Consider the following 20,825-nt stretch of genomic DNA (forward strand, 5'->3'; position numbering starts at 1 on the left):
TCTACCATCAAGTTAGTTATTTCTTTTTGTCCCATTTAAACTTTGTTCCTTTTTTCATCTTTTTCTGCCTTCATTCAGATTGAGTTTATCTCCACTACTTACTTATTACATTAATTTTTAATGGTTTTAGTATTTTCTACAATGTAATATACATTTTTGACTTTTCACATTCCACCTTCAAATGATATAATTCTACTTGACATACAAAAACCTTACATCATTGCAATTCTACTTCCACCCTCCCAAAATGCTACACTATCACTCTTTGTAATAGAAGCTTACTTCTACTATGTCATAGATCTCACAATACATTAACACTATTTTTGCCCTAATAGTTGTGTTTTAAAGTGATTAAGAATAAAACTATTTTAAATATTTTCTTTCTTTATTTATTTTACATTTCTGGTGCTTATCATCTTTTGGGGTAGATCTCAATTTCCATCTGGTGTCAGATTCTTTCTGTGAAAAACAACCTTTAGCATTTTTTGTAGCACAGGTCTGCTACTGTTGAAGTCTTTCAGATTTTCAGTGTCTGAAAAAGTATTTTGCCTTCAGTTTTTAAAAGTAATTTTGCTGAACATAGATACTGAGTTGAGAGTTTCATTCCTTGCAACGCTTTAATGATGATGTTCCATTATCTTCTGTTTTAAATAGTTTGACTGGAAATCTGATCTTTGTTCCTATGTTTTCAATAGGTCATTTTTCTCTGACTACCTTTAAGATTTACTCATCTTTGTTATTCAACAGTTTGACTATGATGTGTTTATTACGAATTTCTTTGTGTTTAATCTGCTTGAGATATTCTGAGTTCCTAGATTTATAAATTGTTGATTTTTTTCTTTTTTTTTTTTTTTTTTTTGAGAGGGAGCCTCACTCTGTCACCCAGGCTGGAGTGCAGTGGCGCAATCTCGGCTCACTGCAACCTCCACCTCCCAGGTTCAAGTGATTCTCCTGCTTCAGCCTCCTGAGTAGCTGGGACTACAGGCATGTGCCACCAGGCCCAGCTAATTTTTGTATTTTTGGTAGAGACAGAGTTTTGCCATGTTGGCCGGGCTGGTCTCAAACTCTGACCTCAGACGATCCATCACCTTGGCCTCCCAAAGTGCTGACAGTACAGGTGTGAGCAACTGTGCCCAGCCTAGATTGTCAATTTTCATTGTCCTTGTAAAATTCATAGCCATTATATGTTCAAATGTTTCTTTTTTCACTTTTCTCTCTCTGTATTTTCCTTTTGGGACTCTAAGTACCCTCATGTTAGAACACTCATGTTGTTTCATAAATCTTGTAAGCTTGTTCTCCTTTTTTTTTTTCAGTAACTCTTTTTCTCTCTTTGTGTGTTGGTTTGGATAAGTTCTAGTAACTATTTCCAAGTTTATGGATTATTTTGTCAGTTGTGTCTTGTCATCTCCTCAGCCCACTGAGAGAATTCTTCATCTCTGATGTTGTGACTTTTTTTTCTAGCATTTTCATGTTACTCTTTTCTATAGTTTCCATCTCTTTGCTGAAAATCTCTACCTATCCATGCATATTGTCCACCATTACGACAAGATCGTTTAACATATTAACGTAGGTATCACACAATCCCAATCTGATAGCTTCCAGATGGCATCTTCTGTAAGTCTGACTTCTCTGGATTGCTTTATTATTCAACAGTGGCTTTTTCCCCCCTTGGGTTTTTGGTGTGTCTTGTAATTCTTTAATCAAACACCAGACATTATAAATAGAAGAACAGTAGAGGTTACAGTAAATATTATTTATACTTTGAAACGGACACCCTTCTCTTGCAAATATATGTTGTGGATAATTGAGTCAATGTAGTCACTAGTTTAACTGAATTTGGGATTTGGGATTGCTAGCTTTACCTTAAGTGCAAAACAGATATAAATTCCTCCAGTGATGTGCTGCTTCTATCTTTTGCTTAGAGTGGGGCCTGGGGTGCTGAAGAGTTTTCTCCAGATTTCAGCAGTCACTGCATGCCTGCACTACAGAGGAGATATCTTCACACACATAATCTAACCCCACTGACACTGGGGCTGTTTCTTGTTACTGAGTGCTCACTTTTTGGTGGACATAGGAGAATACTTATCTCCCTGGCCTACCTCCCTTTTAGGCCAGTTGAGCACAGCTTGGCTTTGAAAGCAGTGATTTTTCAGTGTTCTTTTGCCTCCTTCTGATGAAACTTGTACCTGTGGTGGGTTTGGAAAGAAAGAGTAGTAGGCTTCTGTTTCATTGCAATGCAGGATGTTGGGCACAAGAGGATTCCCTGTAACTTCTCCAAGGGAATAAGATTTTTGGCTCCACCACTCTCTGAGAAGCTGTGGATCTTTGCCTGCAGTCCTAGACGCAGGGCCATCTCCTGCCCTATCACCCAGAAGCTTTGGTCTTTGGCTTTGTTTGGGGAAGGATCTAGAGAAATGTGCAAAGGTTTCATGTCTGCCCCCGACTGACAGCCACTCACCATTCACAGTCTGCACTGCCTAATGCATCCTCCTCTCATCTGCCCTCGTGTTCTCATGAACACTCAGTAGAGATCCATAAAAAAGAGCTTGCACATAAGTGCAGTTTCCAATTTTAAGTACTCTGTCTGTTCTTTCCCACCCAGGTTTTAAATGAAATATTACTAAGAACTTATTAATGTTCTAAAATGCTATAAATCTATTTTTTATGTTAATCTGTCTGCTAATACAGAAAAGAGAACAGTCATAATTCTCAGAGGCTACTGTACTGTTTTTGTCATAAATTGCTTCACGCTTCTTTTTTTCTCAGTAATTGTTAAGCTTGATTTCTTTTATTTTAATTTCAGCACCACCTGAGCTTACTCCTGTGGTCCAGGAGTGCTACCATGGTGATGGGCAGAGCTACCGAGGCACATCCTCCACCACCACCACAGGAAAGAAGTGTCAGTCTTGGTCATCTATGACACCACACTGGCATCAGAAGACCCCAGAAAACTTCCCAAATGCGTATGTCTTTGATTTTTACTGTAAGAGGGGCATCAGCCAAATGAAATTTCTGTTAAAAGAGCCATGCTTCATCTTCAAGCCAACTTCCTAGGACCAAATTTCTCTTAGACCCAGAATGTGTAGAAAAATGTCTCAAGAACCTTGCTTTTGAAGAAAGGGCCTGAGAGAAGAGAAATTTTAGGCTGGCTATATTTCCTGAGTAGTTTTATGGAAGCAGGAGGATATCTGCAGGTGATGAGGTCACATTAATTGAAAACTCAGGAGTGCATATGAGCAAATGCTTAGAAACAGTACCATTCCACAATGCCCACTAAATAACAGTGTAATATTTCTACCATAGAAATCTATCATTTTAACCTCCAACCCCTGAAATGAAGGTTGAATTTGCTATTTTTGTCTTGGGTCACAAGTATGTATACTTTATATACTTTATATAAGTATGAATATATGTACACATATACATGTATACATATGTGTGCATATACACACATATATGTATATCATATACTTGTATATACTTGTATATGTATACTTGTATATACTTATGATATACTTGTATATCATATATGTGTGTATATATGTACACATATATGTGTGTGTATATTAGAATATATATAGCATAAAAATATATATATATATTCTGATCTGTATAAACACAGTGGGTCGTGAGCACCCAGTGGTCTGAAAGGATATGGGTTGCTGGGAGATGAAGAACAAAAGCAGGATACACAGATGCTGAAAAGCAAAAGAGGCTGTTAGATGAACAGGAAACCAGGTCTAACAAGGACAGCCTTTCTTCCATAAATGAGTATACAATATATCGAAAAAACTGTTTTTACATATTGGAGAACAGATAAACTGAGATAATTTAGAAAGGGAATCAAATGAAATCAACCCCATAATACCCTCAGCTTTGTTCCTGGAGACCCCTCCTGGGCTGAAGAACAAGGAGATGAAGCCCAAGCCGACCGCCGCAGTCTTGCTGAACTGAGGAGGGAGACTGGAGTTTGGGATTACTAAAACAACTGAGATTTTCTAAGCTAAGTAATAACACGAAAGGATTTGTGGAGGAAAGGAGCTCCAGGAATGTCCATAGAAAAGTCCTCAAGTCTTTGGCTACATAGAAAGCTGCATATGCACAGGGAGAGGTTCCAGAGAGAAAGTAGGATAAAGAACAGCTGCTGGGGAAAGAAAAACCGCAGGGGAACAGTGAGTTCAATGGAGATGCCAGAGCTCACATAGCACTGGGGATATCTGAGTTCTGACCAGTCAGAGGACAGACCTCACTGAATATCTTGGGCATTCGGTAGTCACCACATAAAGCCATAGTTTGGAAGTAGGATTAAGTGTATTCCTATAATAAAGTCCACTGCAGAAAGAGTATAGTAAAGCTGAAAAGCAAGTCTAAAAAAATCAGCATGATCTCCAAGTAAGTTAATTGATTGCCAGAAGAAAATTCAACCCTCTTTAGAGGCAAACAACAAAATCAAGTTGCTCAGTTATGTGGCATCCACAATGTGTGACCTAAATTTATAACTTTACCAGACAGTGTGGTCCATAACCAGGAGAAAAAGCACTCAATACAAACAGACCCAGAAATGAAGACATTGGCAAGAAGATTTGAAATATACATATCATAATTGTGTTCAAGGATTTAAAGAAAACATGAACATGCAAGAAACAAATGGATAATATCAACAGAGGAAAATTATAAAATAGCCAAAAGGAAATTGAATAACTAAAAAATGTACATGTTTAGTGAAAAATTTACTGGATAGACTTACCATCAGGTTAGACATTACAGAAGAAAAAGTTAACTAGAAAATAATTCAATAGAAGTGATACAAACTGCAGTACACACATACAAAGACTGAAAAAATAAAGAAACAGAGCCTCAAGAGTACCTGTAAAAATATCAAAAATATCAAAAGATTTCATATATGTGTAAAGCAAGTCACAAGAGAGAAAAGAGATATTAGGACAGAAAACACACTTCAAGCAACAAGAAAAATCTTATTAGAAGCCAGAAGAAGAACACATATATTTACACAGAAGAATAGTGGTAAAAATGACTGATGCCTTCTCGTCAGAAACTATGCTGGTCAGAAGCAATCAGATAACAACTTTAAAGTGATAGAAAAAAAAAATAAAAAGGATTAACATAGAATGTTATATTCAGCAAAAATATCCCTTGAAAATGAATGTTATATAAATACATATTCTGCCTCCCCCCAGCAAATAAAAAAAAAACACTAAGAGAATATTTCATTACTAGGCTTATATAATAAAAGATGTTCTAGCAATCTATTTTGGTAGAAGAAAAGTAGTGCCTGATGGGAACTTTATACTAAGCAATGAAGAACCCTGGAAATGGCAAATGTAAAATATTTATATTTAATGCCTTAATTTATTTAAAAGATAATTGATGGGAGGCCGATTTGGGCAGATCATGAGGTCAGGAGTTCAAGACCAGCCTGACCAACATGGTAAAACCCCATCTCTACTAAAAATAAAAAATTAGCCGGGCATGGTGGTGCATGCCTGTAATCCCAGCTACTCAGGAGGCTGAGGCAGAAGAATCGCTTGAACCCAGGAGGCAGATGTGCAGTGAGCTGAGATCGTGCCATTGCACTCCAGCCTGGGCGACAGAGCGAGACTCAAAACAAACAAACAAACAAAAAGATAATAATAGACTACTTGAAGTAAAATGATAGCAATGTATTGCTATTTTAACGTATGTAAAAGTAAAAAATTTTTAAATAGTCACATAAATAATGTAGGAGATAAATGGAAGTATACTGTTCTAAGTTTATTACATTATCCATGAAGTTATATAATATAAACAAATGGTAGAAGGTGGTAAGTTAAAAAGGGTTATTGTAAATCCTAGAGCAACTAAAAAAATTTAAACTTAGAGGAATAGATAATAATAAGAATATTCCATTTATCCAAAAGGACAGAAAGAAAGAAAAAAGAATGAAGAAGATATGGCAAAGAGAGAAAATACATAGCATTATGGTAGACTTAAACTGAACTGAAAGTATATTTAATATACTCCTAACTATATGAAATATAAAGGGATTAAACATTGCACATAAAAGGCAGAGATTGTTAAGCGGAATAAAATTCAAAGCCCAATTATGTTCTTTTTACCATACATGCTCTTTAATTGTAAAGAGCTAGCTCAAAAAACAGTGTGGAAAATGATGTATCATGAAAATAAGAATCAGAAGAAAGCTGGAGTGGAATGTTAATCCCAAAGTAATCTACAAGAAATAACACCAAGATGAAAAAGTTATTTCTTAAGTAAAAAAAGGTTTATTCCTTAAGACTTATGGGTTGTACTCTCATAGGAGCCCTTCTGATATATGAAGCAAAAACTGGCAGCACTAAAGAGATGAACAGATAAGCCCACAATTAGAGTTGGAGATATCCTAATGTCTCTCTCCATATGATTATACATCTTCTCAAACAAAATATAATAGAAAAAATACACAAAAAATCAGAAAGAATATATATGTTTTAAAGGAAATTGTCAACCTATTTAACACTACGCCAAACTGCAGAATACACGTTCAAGTATGCATGGAGGATTCACCAACATATACCATATGTGTGGCCTTATAGCAAGTCTCAATAGATTTAAAAGAATTAAAATGATAGAGTCTGTTTTCTGAGCAAAACAGAATTAAATGAGATATAAATAACAAAAAAATTGGGAAATTATCAAATATTTGAAAATGAAACCACACATTTCCAAATACTTCATAATTCAAAGAAGAAATCACCAAGGAATTTAGAAAAGTTTTGAACTGAATAATAGTAGAAATACAATATATCAAACCTTGCATGATGCAGCAAATGTTTTTAGGGTTTTATAACTTTAAATGCTTTGAGTAGAAAATAGGAACATGTAAAAATCAATGACTTAATATAGCATTTCTCAAAGTATGGTCTGGAGAAACCTGCAGAAGTCTCTTGAGATCCCTTCAGAAACAGTCTATGAGGTTAAAACACTTTAAAATTTAAAGAAAAAAAGATTTTATTTACCATTTCACTTTCATTTCCTGATAAGTGTACAGTAGAGTTTCCCAGAGGCTACATAATGTTTGATCACATTATCTCTCTGATGGCTAATAAAATGTGTGATTGTCTATTATGTTTAAAAGCATTTTTAGTTTCGGATGCAATAAATATTCATAGTATATATTACTAAATGAAAGCTCTTTAGAATTCCCAATACTTTTTAAGAGTTAAAGGGGTCCTAAGACCAAAAACTTTGAGAACTGTTGATTTAAGAAAATTAAAAAATCTAGAAAAGCAGAAGCAAGTGAGATCCAAGGTAAGTGGAAGAAAAGAAAGAATGAAAATCAGTGAAATCCAGTGTATACGAATATAGACAAACAATTGAGTAAATCCGTGAAACAGAAAGTTGGTTCTTTTCAAAGGTCCATGTGATTGATAAAACTCTGCCTAAACTGATGACAAACAAAGGAGGGAGCACCACCATCAACATCAGGAGTGAAAAAGGGGAAGAGTCATTGCTATAGGATCCTTTACATATTAAAGCTAATAAACAAATATCGAGAGCAACTTTATGTTGACAAATTCAATAACCTAGATAATATGGACTAATTCCTTAGAAAAACAAATAAGCAAATTGGACACTGAATAAACTGAATTTCTAACCAACCTGATATCTATTAAAGGCAACATGTGTATATAATCTTTAACAGGTTAATATATATTAATAAATCAATAAACTTCCCACAGAAAACACTCTAAGCCCAGATGGCATCATTAGAAATTTTATTATTTAAAAAAATCCAATTCTTCACAATCTGTTACGGAAAATAGAGGAGAAGGGAACACTTCTCAACTCAATTTGTGAGAAAAAAAAACTAGTTGTAAAAAAGTAGACAAGGATATTGTGAGAAATGATAGCACATTATGTGTTGTGAACATAAACATAAAAAGATGTAACAAAATTTTAATCATTAACATGATGAACATCCCAAACAAGTGACGCTTCTCTTCAAGAATCCAAGGCTGGCTTAACATTTACAAAACAATCCATGTAATCCAACACGTTAACAGAATAAAAGTGATAAATCATATGATTATGTCAATAGATGCAGAAGAAAAATGTGGCAAAATTTAACACTCATCCATGATAAAATGTCTCAGCAAACTATGAATAGACTGGAACTTCTTTAACTTGATCAAGGGCATCTACAAAAGACCTCTAGATAACATCAACTTAATGGCAAAAGATGAATGTTTTCTCTCTAAGATTGGGAATAAGAAAAATATGTTTGCTCTCAATACTTCTAATCAGCATTTTACTACATTGGTCACAACCATTGCCGTAAGACCTGAAAACAAAACAAAAAGAGAGAAAAAAAGGAAGGAAAGAAAGGGCCTAAAGTTTGGAAAGGAAGAAGTAAAACAGCCTATATTCACAGAAAGCTTAATTAATGAATGCAGAGAGTCCTGAAGACTAATAATTAAATTTTGCAAGATTGGAGAACACATAAGTATATACATGGTCAATATATTAAAAGTAGTTGTATTTTTATACATTGCCAATAATCAACTGGAGAATAAAAATGTCAGAGCAATATCACTGACAATAGTATCAAAACCACAAAATATTTAGTGATACATTTAACATAATATGCACAAGAACTATATACTGCATACTAAAAAATATTGTTAAGGAAGAAATCAAAAGATCTAAATAAAGATATATCATGCTTATATATTAAAAGAGTCAATATCACTTCTCACCAAATTCATCTTTGAATTCAGCCCATTCCCAATTGTTAAGGAAGAAATTAAAAGATCTAAATAAAGATATATCATGCTTATATGTTAAGAGAGTCAATATCACTTCTCACCAAATTGATCTTTGGATTCAGCCCATACCCAGGCAGATTCTCAGCAGTCTTTTTTTTTTTTTTAATGTGACAATGTATATGCTAGAATCACCAGGACAATATTTAAAGAGAAGAAAAAAGTTGGAGGACTTACTTACCCAAAGGTAAAGACTTATAAAGGCACAGGAAACAAGATATATGGTACTGGAAAAAAAAAAGTATACAGATATAGAAATGGATGGTCCAACAACAGATCCACATATACATGATAAATTTAGTTTCTGTGTAGGTGACAAGGCAATTCAATAGGGAAAAACATCTTTTCCAAAATCATTGTGAAACAACTGGATATCCATCTAGAAAACAAAAATAAAAACAAATTTTAACTTCTACTTTCCACCCCAAATTAATGTGCAAAAGCTCCTAGATCTAAATGTAAGAGCTAAAACTTAAGCTGAAATAAAACAATTCCAGGAAAATATATAATATTTTCACAAACTTGAGGAAGGCAAAATTTTTTTCAGGCAGGACCCGGAAAACACTAGAGCTAAAAGAAAATAAATTGTAATTTGGGCTTTCATAAAATGAAAATTATGTTCATTAAAAGTCATTGTTAAAAAATTAATAGGTAAGTAGCAGACTGGAAGAAAAATCCTCTCCATCCATATATCTGACAAATGATTTGTACCTAGAGTATAAACGTTTCTCCCACTCAGAGGACAAACAACCTAATTAAAATGGGCAACAGAATTGAATAGGAAATTTCTCTGGGGATGATGGACAGATGGACAATAAGCACCCGAAAAAATGCTCAACATCTTAGCCATCAAAGAAATAAGAATTATAACCATCACGAGATGTCACCAACACTTAATGGGCATGGGTATCATTAAGAAGACACAACAATAAGTGCTGTCACTGATGTGGAGTGAGGATGAGCAGCTCTCTCACATGCTGGTTAAAGTACAAAATGGTACAACCACTTTGGAAATCAGTCTGCTGGTTTTTTGTAAAGTTAAATAAATATGAGTCTACCCCACAAAACTGCAATTCTATTCCTGAATATTTACCCCATGGAAATGAAAACAGAAGTCCACAAAGAGATCTACAAGAATATTCACAGCAGCTCTAGTTCTTATAACCCCACACTGTAAACAACTACAATGTCAATCAATGAGAAAATGAATCGATAATTTGTGATCTATTCATATAATGGAATATTATTAAGCAATTAAAATGAAGAAGTGACTGACCCTCTCAAATAGGATGGATGGAACTCAAAAATATTGTATTAAGGAAAGAAGGCAGATACAAAATTGTATATTCTGTGTCAGTCCATTTATATCAGGTTTGAGGAGAGGCAAAACGAATTTTTGGTGAAAGAAACCAATAGTATTTCCCTCTGGCAGTTGAAAGAGGGTAGCAGGAATTGAATGAGCCTTGACATAGGGTGCTTCTAGAGTATTGGAAGTGTTCTGTATCATATGGGAGTGTGGGTTACACAAGTATAGGTGATCATCAAAACTCACCAAACGACATTTAAGATCCGTGCATTTCCACATATGTTTATTGCGGCACTATTCACAATAGCAAAGACTTGGAATCAACCCAAATGTCCATCAATGACAGACTGAATTAAGAAGATATGGCACATATACACCACGGAATACTATGCAGCCATAAAAAAGGATGAGTTCATGTCCTTTGTAGGGACATGGATGCAGCTGGAAACCATCATTCTCAGCAAACTATCACAAGAACAGAAAGCCAAACACCACATGTTCTCACTCATAGGTGGAAATTGAACAATGAGAACACTCGGACAAAGGAAGGGGAACATCACACACCGGGGCCTGTTGTGGAGTGGGGGGAGGGGGGAGGGATAGCATTAGGAGATATACCTAATGTAAATAACGAGTTAATGGGTGCAGCACACCAACATGGCACATATATACATATGTAACAAACCTGCACTTTGTGCACATGTACCCTAGAACATAAAGTATAATAATAATAATAATAATAATAATAATCTGTGCATTTCACACTATGTAAAAGTATACTTCAATTGAAAAGAGTGGAAATCTGTTTCAAGTGCTCAGCCTTTTAACACATTCAGTTGCTTGGACTACGAGCTTCCTCAAATGGGGTGTCTGGGCTTGAGACTAGATCACATGTGCAGAGTCTCAATGTTGCATTCCCATGGTACATAATACATTTCCCGTTTTCTCAGACAGTCACAGGTCATGAATGTGAGGATACTGAGAGGTTGGAGCAACATTCTTGGGAGGCATGAAGGGGAGCACATCCTCCAAGATCCTCCCAGCCCGGGGTCCTCGCCTGCTTTGCCTCTTACTCCCTTGTTTTCGGACTCCTCCGTAGCTGCCCAACCTCTTCAGATCCCATAGCCTACCCAGCAGTCTCCCTTTATGTCTTGAGTCCCACTGTTCTGTCAACTCATCACCCATTCCCTCAGACCTGGAGTGACTGTGGCCAGCAGAGGATGGACTGAGAGCAGGAGAGGATGTCCTGCCCAGGAACCCACCCTAAAGAAATGGCATCCTGCCTGGGAGCTAGTTTCCCAGGGCGGCTTTGATAAGTCTTGCAGAAACAAACCCACTTGACACACCTGACACGGTATTGACAGTAACACTATTTTCATGGTTGTTTTTCATAGTAAAAGTAGAGCCCTTTAGTTACACTATGAGTACTTAGAGTAAGGTGACTGGCCCGGGAATGATACCATCTTGGATGTCATTTCCTCCCTGGAGAAATATATTTTAGTTCCAATGCACATGTCACAATATAGTCCTACAGAGAGAAATACAGAGAGCTAAACAGTTAGAGATACATTTTTATGTGCATAAAAATATAAAATATACACTTTAAAATCTGTACCTGTTATTCCTGAGAAATGTATTTGGCAGAAGGTGGGAGGAGGATATTCTGATCCTGTTATTTACAGATTTACGTATGATCTGAGTTTTTAATATGGAGCATATCCTACTTTTGATTTTTTAAATAAAAATTAAAATCTGTCTTTGAAATGTACACAGTTGTTCAGAAGTTGAGGACCATTTGTGCTTGGTACAACATTATTGCACCTATTTCAGAGCCACTTGTTAACACTTCGTTAGAACAAAACGTAGAGGGTGCTCGGTGCCCCTGAATATTCTCCCACCTCTTGTGACCTCTATTGTTTTGGAATTTCCAGTGGCCTGACAATGAACTACTGCAGGAATCCAGATGCCGATAAAGGTCCCTGGTGTTTTACCACAGACCCCAGCGTCAGGTGGGAGTACTGCAACCTGAAAAAATGCTCAGGAACAGAAGGGAGTGTTGCAGCACCTCCGCCTGTTGCCCAACTTCCAGATGCAGAGACTCCTTCCGAGGAAGGTAAGAAATCTGTGGCTAGACATCTACACACTTGGACGCTGGGATGAAAAACCATGGAAAATCCCACTGATGCAGAAGCCTTCCATGCTACATGGGAAATCAAATGTTTTTAGAGGGTCTGGCCATGTGGAAGGAAGCCTCAGTGCACTCTCTCGAGGAGGCAGAGGTGTGACTTTTGGCACAACGTGAGTGGGCTGTGCCTTTAGGACAGGTGCAAACCCTCCAGGGTGCTCAACTTAACCACTCACCTTGTTCTAAAATGGGTTATCTCAGTGTCCCAGTCCAAATTCCTATTCTATCATGCTGCCATATGTGTGATTCTTTCCAAGCCAATAAGCATCTCCAGTAATTTCTTAAGGTGGGCAGTGTTCATTGCAGTCTTCAGCACTGCAGTTTCTGAGGAATGTGGCCCCTGATTCTGTCATCCTAGAGAAATCTGACATGACTGTATTGATTCCATATCATCCTGGGTCTATGCGGCTGTTCATAAGCATCCATTTTTTCCCCCTGTACAGACTGTATGTTTGGGAATGGGAAAGGATACCGAGGCAAGAAGGCAACCACTGTTACTGGGACACCATGCCAGGAATGGGCTGCCCAGGAGCCCCACAGCCACCGCATTTTCACTCCAGAGACAAATCCACGGGCAGGTCTGGAAAAAAACGTAAGCCACTTTGATTTGGACTCTTTTGCCTTTTGCTCACCAATCTTTGCAAACAGAATTGGTTCTGCATTACAGAAAATCTGCCTGGACTGCTCTTTTTTGTAAGCTGGGAGAGGGGGCAGAAGAAAATATTGGAAAGGCATCAGGGGGCTAAGATAGAATATAATAGGCCTTAGTATGGAAAGTACAAGCAGCACAGGCCAGGAAACCTCCACGCATGTGAGAGTTCTCAGGCCTCTTCCCTTTAGTGATATTTCTTTAAAGTTTCCATTATTGGGCACTGTTTCTAGTTTCTAGTGTTTGTATGCTAGGCTCCGGTAATCAAAGTTGCCCTTTATGAAGTTTAAGTCAGATTTTTCTAGAAAAGATTTGGATGGGCCATCAGGTCACCATGGGACTTCCCTTAGCCTCGTGCATTCCCTGCGATGGTTTACTTTGGGGCCTGTGTATAGGGAAGACTGAGATATAAGGAAAACCAAAGTGTCTATGTTCCCCCACTGTCACACCCATGCAACATAACACTTCTCACACCAGATGGGTGTGATTTCTCCTCACGCCCCAAACAAGTCTCCAGGAGATACCAGCTGGGTGTCCTACAATGTAACTCAGTCCTGACACTGTATCTGGAGACAGTGTCAGATCCCGTAAGTTAAGGCTCAGTCCCACAGGACTGCCCCACTGCAGATGCCAGTCCCAAGTTCCAGGCTGTGACCTGTACTTCTGCCCAACTGGATAAAAATCTGTTTTTCTACATGACCCTCCTTGGGTTTGATTACTTTGCTGGAGTGGCTCAGAGAACTCAGGGGAACACGTTACTTTTATTTACCCATTTATTATAAAAGATATTACAAAGGATTCCAGTGAACAGACAGACAGAAGAGATGCACGGGGCAAGGCATGTGAGAAGGGGCTCAGAGCTTCCATGCCCTCTTCAGTGCACAAGCCCCTGGTACCCCAACTGTTCAGCAACCCGGAAGCTCTCCAAGTGCAGTCTTGCTGGGATTTTATGGAGGCTTCATTACAGAGGCACAGTTGAATACATCATTGGCCATTGGAGACCAGCTCACGTTCAGCTCCTTTTCCCTCCCTGGAGGTTGGACGTGGGGGGCTGAACAGTTCCAACCCTCCGATCACATGGTTGGTTCCCTTGGCAACCAGCCCCATCCTAAGACTATCCAGGAACCCACCAAGAGTTGCTTCATTTGAACAAAAGATGTTCCCTTCACTCAGGAACTCCCAAGGGATTTAGGAGCTCTGTGTCAGGAACTGGGAGGGCAGAGACCAAATACACATTTCTTATTCTATCACAGTATCATATGAAGGGAAGGACAACACTGCATTTCTGTGTCTTGCCCCATAGAGGGTGCACAATGCATGGAAATAAATGTTTCTGAATCAACAGCAAACAGGCTTCATCGGGCAGGAGAGCACAGTGCCCTCCAGGGACAATGCACATCAATGATGTCCCACTGTCCTTCGGTGCTGGGGCTCTAAGACCTCCACTGGGTCAGGCTCCTGAAGGGGAGACCCAGCCCCCAAAGACCCCTCAGGGTCACCACTCCCTGTCCAGGGGTGTGGCCTCATGACTCCTTTTGAACAGGGGCACAGGACGGACGGCTTTAGAGCATTCAAAAAATAACTTTGCCAAAAAAATACAATAACAATAATAATAATAATAGGAAGGAAGAAGAGGCCGGACGTGGTGGTTCACACCTGTAATCCCTACACTTTGGGAGGCTGAGGCGAGTGTAACACCTGAGGTCAGGAGTTCGAGACTAGCCTGGCCAAAATGATGAAACCTCGTCTCTACTAAATATATACACACAAAAAAAAATTAGCCAGCCATGGTGGTGCGCACTTGCAGTTACAGCTACTCAGGAGGCTGAAGCAGAAGAATTGCTTGAACCCAGGAGGTGGAGGTTGCAGTGAGCTGAGATTGTGCCACTGAGCACTCCAGCCTGGATGACAAGAGCGAGACTCCATCTCAAAAAAAAAAAAAAAAAAAGTAAAAGAAAAAAGGAAGGAAGGGAAAAGAAACACTCCCTTATGTCTTCTAAGGATAGACATGAAATGTACGAGCCTCAGAACACCTTCTCCCTCTCCTGCCCCATGTGAGCTGGAGCTTACATGCCTTCTTGTTTTCAGTACTGCCGTAACCCTGATGGTGATGTAGGTGGTCCCTGGTGCTACACGACAAATCCAAGAAAACTTTTCGACTACTGTGATGTCCCTCAGTGTGGTAGGTTGCCTTCTTTTTGGTAAGGAAACTGCTTCCTTAACATGGATTTACAACAAAAAAGGAAAAGGGCTTCTGAGCGGAGTGGTTCTCGGGAGGAGATGGCTGCCCTCTCCACCAGACCCCACTCTTCCGCACGGGCATCTTGAACCTGCCCTACTACTGCCCACGTTTGTTAGTGGAACACCTGCCCATCACCCCAGACACACATAAATAAAATAAATGTAAAATTCCCAAAGAGCAAGCTTAGAGGTAATTAGTCAGCCTCAGGATGGTCCCACTGAGTGCTGCCATGTCTAGCGTGGGATGCATGAAACATTTAGAGTCATTCGGATGAAAAAGTTTCCCCTTCCGGCCGGGCGCAGTGGCTCACGCCTGTAATCCCAGCACTTTGGGAGGCCGAGGTGGGCGGATCATGAGGTCAGGAGATCAAGACCATCCTGGCTAACACAGTGAAACCCCGTCTCTACCAAAAATACAAAAAATTAGCCAGGTGTAGTGGCAGGTGCCTGTAGTTCCAGCTACTCGGGAGGCTGAGGCAGGAGAATGGCCTGAACTCAGGAGGCAGAGCTTGCAGTGAGCCGAGATCGCACCAGTGCACTCCAGCCTGGGCCACAGAGTGAGATTCTGTCTCAAAAAAAAAAAAAAAGTACCCCTTCCACGGAGAAGTAAGAAAGAAAATACAAACAGCAGGAAACAGGTAAGCATGTAATGTGCATTGTAAACCTCAGATGGCCATCCTAGGAATTAGTGAAAGGTAGTGCAGCTCTTTAGCCCCAGATGGCCTTTCTCATAAGTTTACTACTCACAGGTCACATTAGTGACATAGCTTACAGACTGCTTGTTGGGCTCCTTCCTCATTGCTCTGAGACTTTTGTTGGGAGTATGAGGCTTGGATCAGGGGAAAGGGAGTTGACATTAGTTCTTAAACAATTAGAATAACAAATCCATGGGTATTTCTGGAAAAAAAAAAAAAAGGAAGCTACTTGGAATTGTCCCATATTTAACATTCTGCTGACCAATTTGTCCTAGTTACAGAAAGCCACCCTGGACTTCTCCTATGCATAACTTGGTTGCTTGTGGTTGGGTCTGCCACGTGGAGGGACCTTGAGCTGGGGGAAGGAGCTTGGCCTCCAAGTCCACTGAAGACCAGCATCCCAAGATTGCCTGGGGAGGTGGTACAGGGCAGTGATGAAGACCATGAGAGCCACACTGCCCATCATCACATTTGGGCCACTCCTAGGGAGAGCAAGAGGGAGGAAGGAGGGGTTAGGATGATAGGAAAGATTCTACTTGGCCAGTATTATTGTAATGTGGCATTGTGTTCTCTGGATTTAGTGTGAGTTAATAGCTGACTTTTTCCTCGAGTGGGTGCTTTTGTCTGTTCTGCAGAAGCATCTTGGTGGCACCTCTACCTCAAAGTCCCTCCATGTGGTCAGTTCCAGTTCTCCACTTCTGGCCCCATCTGGTACATGCCACTGCCTCTCACTGCCCGGGCTCTCTATCCTTGACAGGCTGCCTTGAAGTTGAGCCCAGACTGACTTTCTTGCCTCAGACCCTGCTACCGTGCCTGGGACTCATGCACCTTTGACTCCCATAGAAAGGAAGTGCTGTAGCTTCCCAGGTGCAATTCTGGTGTCCTCACCCACACTGAGGATGTACAAGAATCAGGTTCTTAGAGACTGGAGAAAGAAGGAAGAATGGGAACAATAAAGGACGAGTTGATGGGTGCTGACAAGTTGATGGGTGCAGCACACCAACATGGCACAAGTATACATATGTAACAAACCTGCACGTTATGCACATGTACCCTAGAACTTAAAGTATAATAATAATAAAAAAAAAGAATGGGAACAAGATTTTCCCAAAGGACTGTGAGGTCCCCCACCTTACCTTGATGTGAGACAAGTGAGGTTAACCCCAAGCCTGGTGAGAAGGGTTCCCATCAGACACTTGGAAATCCTGAGGACTGTTTCACATAGAAGGACGTGGTTTATTCAGACATGACTCATACTTGAGAAAGCTAGAACCTCTGGTGGTGAATGATTTTAATAACTATTTCCTTTCCACCAACATATACAGTACAAATAATAAGTAAAAATAAATAGAAACGTTCAGTTTTGTTTTGAATAGTAGGAGCAGGGTACCATTATTTCTGTAGTTACTCTTTTAGTACAATGATGCATGTCTACTGTATGTAAGGCATACTAGCAGAAATTGAGCTCAGCACTAGAGAAGACGATTGCATTCTACTCCTTGCTTCTTTTTTTAAAAAGTCTTCCACAGACAGATTCTCAGAACAGCCCATGGCAAATGTAAAGTTATTTGGAAAATCCAGGTTCCAGATTCACTAGAGCATAGAATCTCTGGTTGGTTGGGAAGGAATTTCCTCTTACAGTTGTTATTAATAATTTATGAATAATTATTAATAATATTAACATTTATATTTTTGAAGACCTTGAAGGGCTGGAGACAACAGAGAAGCATTTTTTAACACCCTCTGTAGCCCCTGCACTGTTGTAGGCATTGGTGGGTGATACCAAAGATGGGACACTGTCCCTACCTCCAGAGACCTTGTGGGCTGGCTGCAGAGAGAAGGCAGGGAAGAGGAAAAGAAGAATAAAGGCACATGTGTTTAAGTCACCCCCACGGCCGTCAGTTAGTCATGGGAGGCTCCCCAGAGGAGCTGTCCTGAAGCTGGCTGAGAGAAGGCAACATTTCAACTTAGGACAGTAATCCTTGCTACATACAATCACATACACACACGCACACACATGCACACACAGAGACTCACATGGAAAAAGAAAACTTTCTGCCTTTCAGCAGTGATGACAATTATGGTTTTTAGTAAACTTTACATGGTTTAGATGGTGATGGTGATGATGATGATTATGGGAAGGATGACATCGTGTTCTAAACATACTGCATGGAGTCAGAATAACAATGACAAATAACCATTTGTCCCAATCAAGGTCTTCTCTGAAAAGATCTCATTCTGATGCTAAACTATACCAATTTGTTTGATCACTTCTCCAACAAAGTAATTATAAAGTGCTTTTATTTTCTTGAAAAGAGAGGGTCCTGTGTTGTCTACTACCACTTTTGAAACTTAGAGAAAATATTCCAAAAGATGCTTATGATTTTACTATTTAGTTTGGCCTTTGAGATGTCAAAAACTCAGGGCTTGGAATTTGTCTCAATTTACACCACAAAATTGCTACCTTGTCTCAAATGGGATTTCTTTCCCACCTTGTGCCACAGCGGCCTCTTCATTTGATTGTGGGAAGCCTCAAGTGGAGCCGAAGAAATGTCCTGGAAGGGTTGTAGGGGGGTGTGTGGCCTACCCACATTCCTGGCCCTGGCAAATCAGTCTTAGAACAAGGTAAGAACAGACCCAGAAATGATTTATACTGTCCCTCCATGTAAGCCCTGCAAAACCCTTCTACATTTACACAAAACCCACACAGCTAAGGCATCAGTACCTGCCTCTAAGTTTTCTGAAGGGGGAAAAAAGCTACAAAAATTGAAATATATATATATATTTATATATATTATATATATATTATATATTATATATAAATTAAATATAAATATATATAAAAAAATATATATATTTTTATAGGTTCTCTACTGTGAAAATGGCCAAAATTGCTGTCTTTTTCTTGATCTGGGCAGCTCCATCAAAATCTGTAGGCACAGTGATTTACACCAAGTTCCAATATTGCTGGAAAATATTGAAGATGCTTCGAGGATTTCTATGGATATCCACTGTCTCATTGTCAGATGAAAAGAGAGGGAAGTTTTTAGAAATGTGACACTTTCTGGGTTGGGAGAGCAAGGACAAAATTATCTACAGTCTATCACAGGCACAGATTTTTTTTCTTTGGACACTTTTGTGAATCATTGACTTCAATTCAGAGGTTACTCATCCATTCACAAACATAAAAAAATTCTAGATCATGATCCCCATAAATTAAGAGTGATCAGTCCAATCCCAGGGAACCGGGACATTTTGGGTATTGTTTCAGTGGAACATGCCTTTCATAAGTTCTGTTTTTTTGGGTATCTCTTAGGAAGCATGCGTAGGAAACAGGCCCATCTGCCTGCCTGTTTGCTTCCTCATCTCATTTCTACACCAGGACACCTGTGCTCAATTGCTGTTCTCCCGTAAAGAGACTCCTTTCCATAAGTTTGTGAAATGCCATCGACAAACCTGATCGCATTGCATTTCACTCTGCTGTTGAGTTGATTTTTCTTTATCGTTTGCTAACTCCCTGCTCTACAGAGCTTTCACATTCCACATAGCTCAGATTCATTCCTTCCTAAACTGTGTGGTGGTCTACATCCTCACTGACTTATCAACATGCTGTCATCATGCACTTCCTGTCTCTATTCCTCTTCATTACAATCTGGTTCCAAGTGGCTCACACCAGTATTCTGAGCTATTACCTGCCCACACAATCCTAGACAGTAAGTGATTCAGGAAACATTCCTCAAAAGTAAAGTTCCTCAGGTTAGATCAGAAGACCCCCATGAGTCACTGTTGTTCAGAATCACATCTGGCTCCCTGAAGAGTGATTCATCAGACTTTGCATAGACCTTGTCGTAAAAATGAAAGAGACCTTGGGGGAAGGTCTTGGGCTGGTCGCTTCTGTTGGAGTCCTGGGCTGTGGGGTGGAAGTCACTACTGTAGAGCTTCATGCTGAGTCACTTAGCTTTGCTCTCCTGTAGACAGGCCGTGCCTGTGCCTCCCCAAAGCATCAGAAAAAGTGGCATAGATGGGCCCTTTTGAAAAATCCCACTCCTGGAGCACTGGTCAAAGTTACTACCGTCCTGATGCTGGGCTTACAGTCCTTTCCTTTGGGAATATGAACATGGTCAAAATTAAGTGAACGTGTCAGAAAGACACGTTTTCTGTATGTTTTCTGTATGTTTTCTGTACAATGGAGCAGAACAAAGTATCAATTTGACTAAAATTTGAACTAAATCCTCTTTCTAGGCTTGGAATGCACTTCTGTGGAGGCACCTTGATATCCCCAGAGTGGGTGCTGACTGCTGCCCACTGCTTGGAGAAGTATGTTTAGGGGACAATTGACATGAGGTTTTGTCTTAAATACTTTTTCCTTCCCTCTTTTCCCTCCTTTCCTTTCTCTCTCTTCCTCCCTTCCTTTTCTGGCTGTGACACTAGGGACCAGGCCAGGGCAATCAGATAAGGGAGAAAGGAAGGGTTTCTAGAGAGAAACTGCAGAGGAAAGACCCAGTACAGATGATTTTGTGGGCCTGAATAAACTGCAGAATAGAACTGTTCACTACCATAGGCATCAGTCTCCACCCAAACAGCCTGAGAACATTCCTTAACTGCCTGTTTCGAGCAAATAATGAATTTTGCTTCTTGCCACTCAGAAGTCACTAATTCTACGTAGCCAAGGGTGTCAGGGAGACAGCATCAAGTTCACAGCACAGAGGTTACCTGAAGGGGCCGGACCGTATTTTGCTCTTGACATCCTCATCTTTTCTAGGTCCTCAAGGCCTTCATTCTACAAGGTCATCCTGGGTGCACACCGAGAAGTGCATCTCGAACCACATGTTCAGGAAATAGAAGTATCTAAGATGTTCTCGGAGCCCGCAAGAGCAGATATTGCCTTGCTAAAGCTAAGCAGGTACTCGCTCACCTGTGGTCTTCACCC

The 20,825-nt window shown here is 39.6% G+C and overlaps 1 protein-coding gene across 1 annotated transcript in view; it reads left to right on the forward strand.

The window, feature by feature from the left end:
• Nucleotides 1-20,825, forward strand: part of PLG (plasminogen) — a 50,394-nt gene that overhangs the window by 17,448 nt on the left and 12,121 nt on the right. Inside the window, exons 10-16 of the mRNA XM_050789214.1 lie at nucleotides 2,804-2,963; nucleotides 12,057-12,238; nucleotides 12,754-12,902; nucleotides 15,048-15,141; nucleotides 18,400-18,520; nucleotides 20,138-20,212; nucleotides 20,658-20,798. Of these exons, the coding sequence (XP_050645171.1) occupies nucleotides 2,804-2,963; nucleotides 12,057-12,238; nucleotides 12,754-12,902; nucleotides 15,048-15,141; nucleotides 18,400-18,520; nucleotides 20,138-20,212; nucleotides 20,658-20,798 (922 nt within the window). The remainder of the gene's footprint in view (nucleotides 1-2,803; nucleotides 2,964-12,056; nucleotides 12,239-12,753; nucleotides 12,903-15,047; nucleotides 15,142-18,399; nucleotides 18,521-20,137; nucleotides 20,213-20,657; nucleotides 20,799-20,825) is intronic.

This window comes from Macaca thibetana, chromosome 4 (assembly GCF_024542745.1).
Source record: "Macaca thibetana thibetana isolate TM-01 chromosome 4, ASM2454274v1, whole genome shotgun sequence".
Classification (NCBI taxonomy): Eukaryota; Metazoa; Chordata; class Mammalia; order Primates; family Cercopithecidae; genus Macaca; species Macaca thibetana.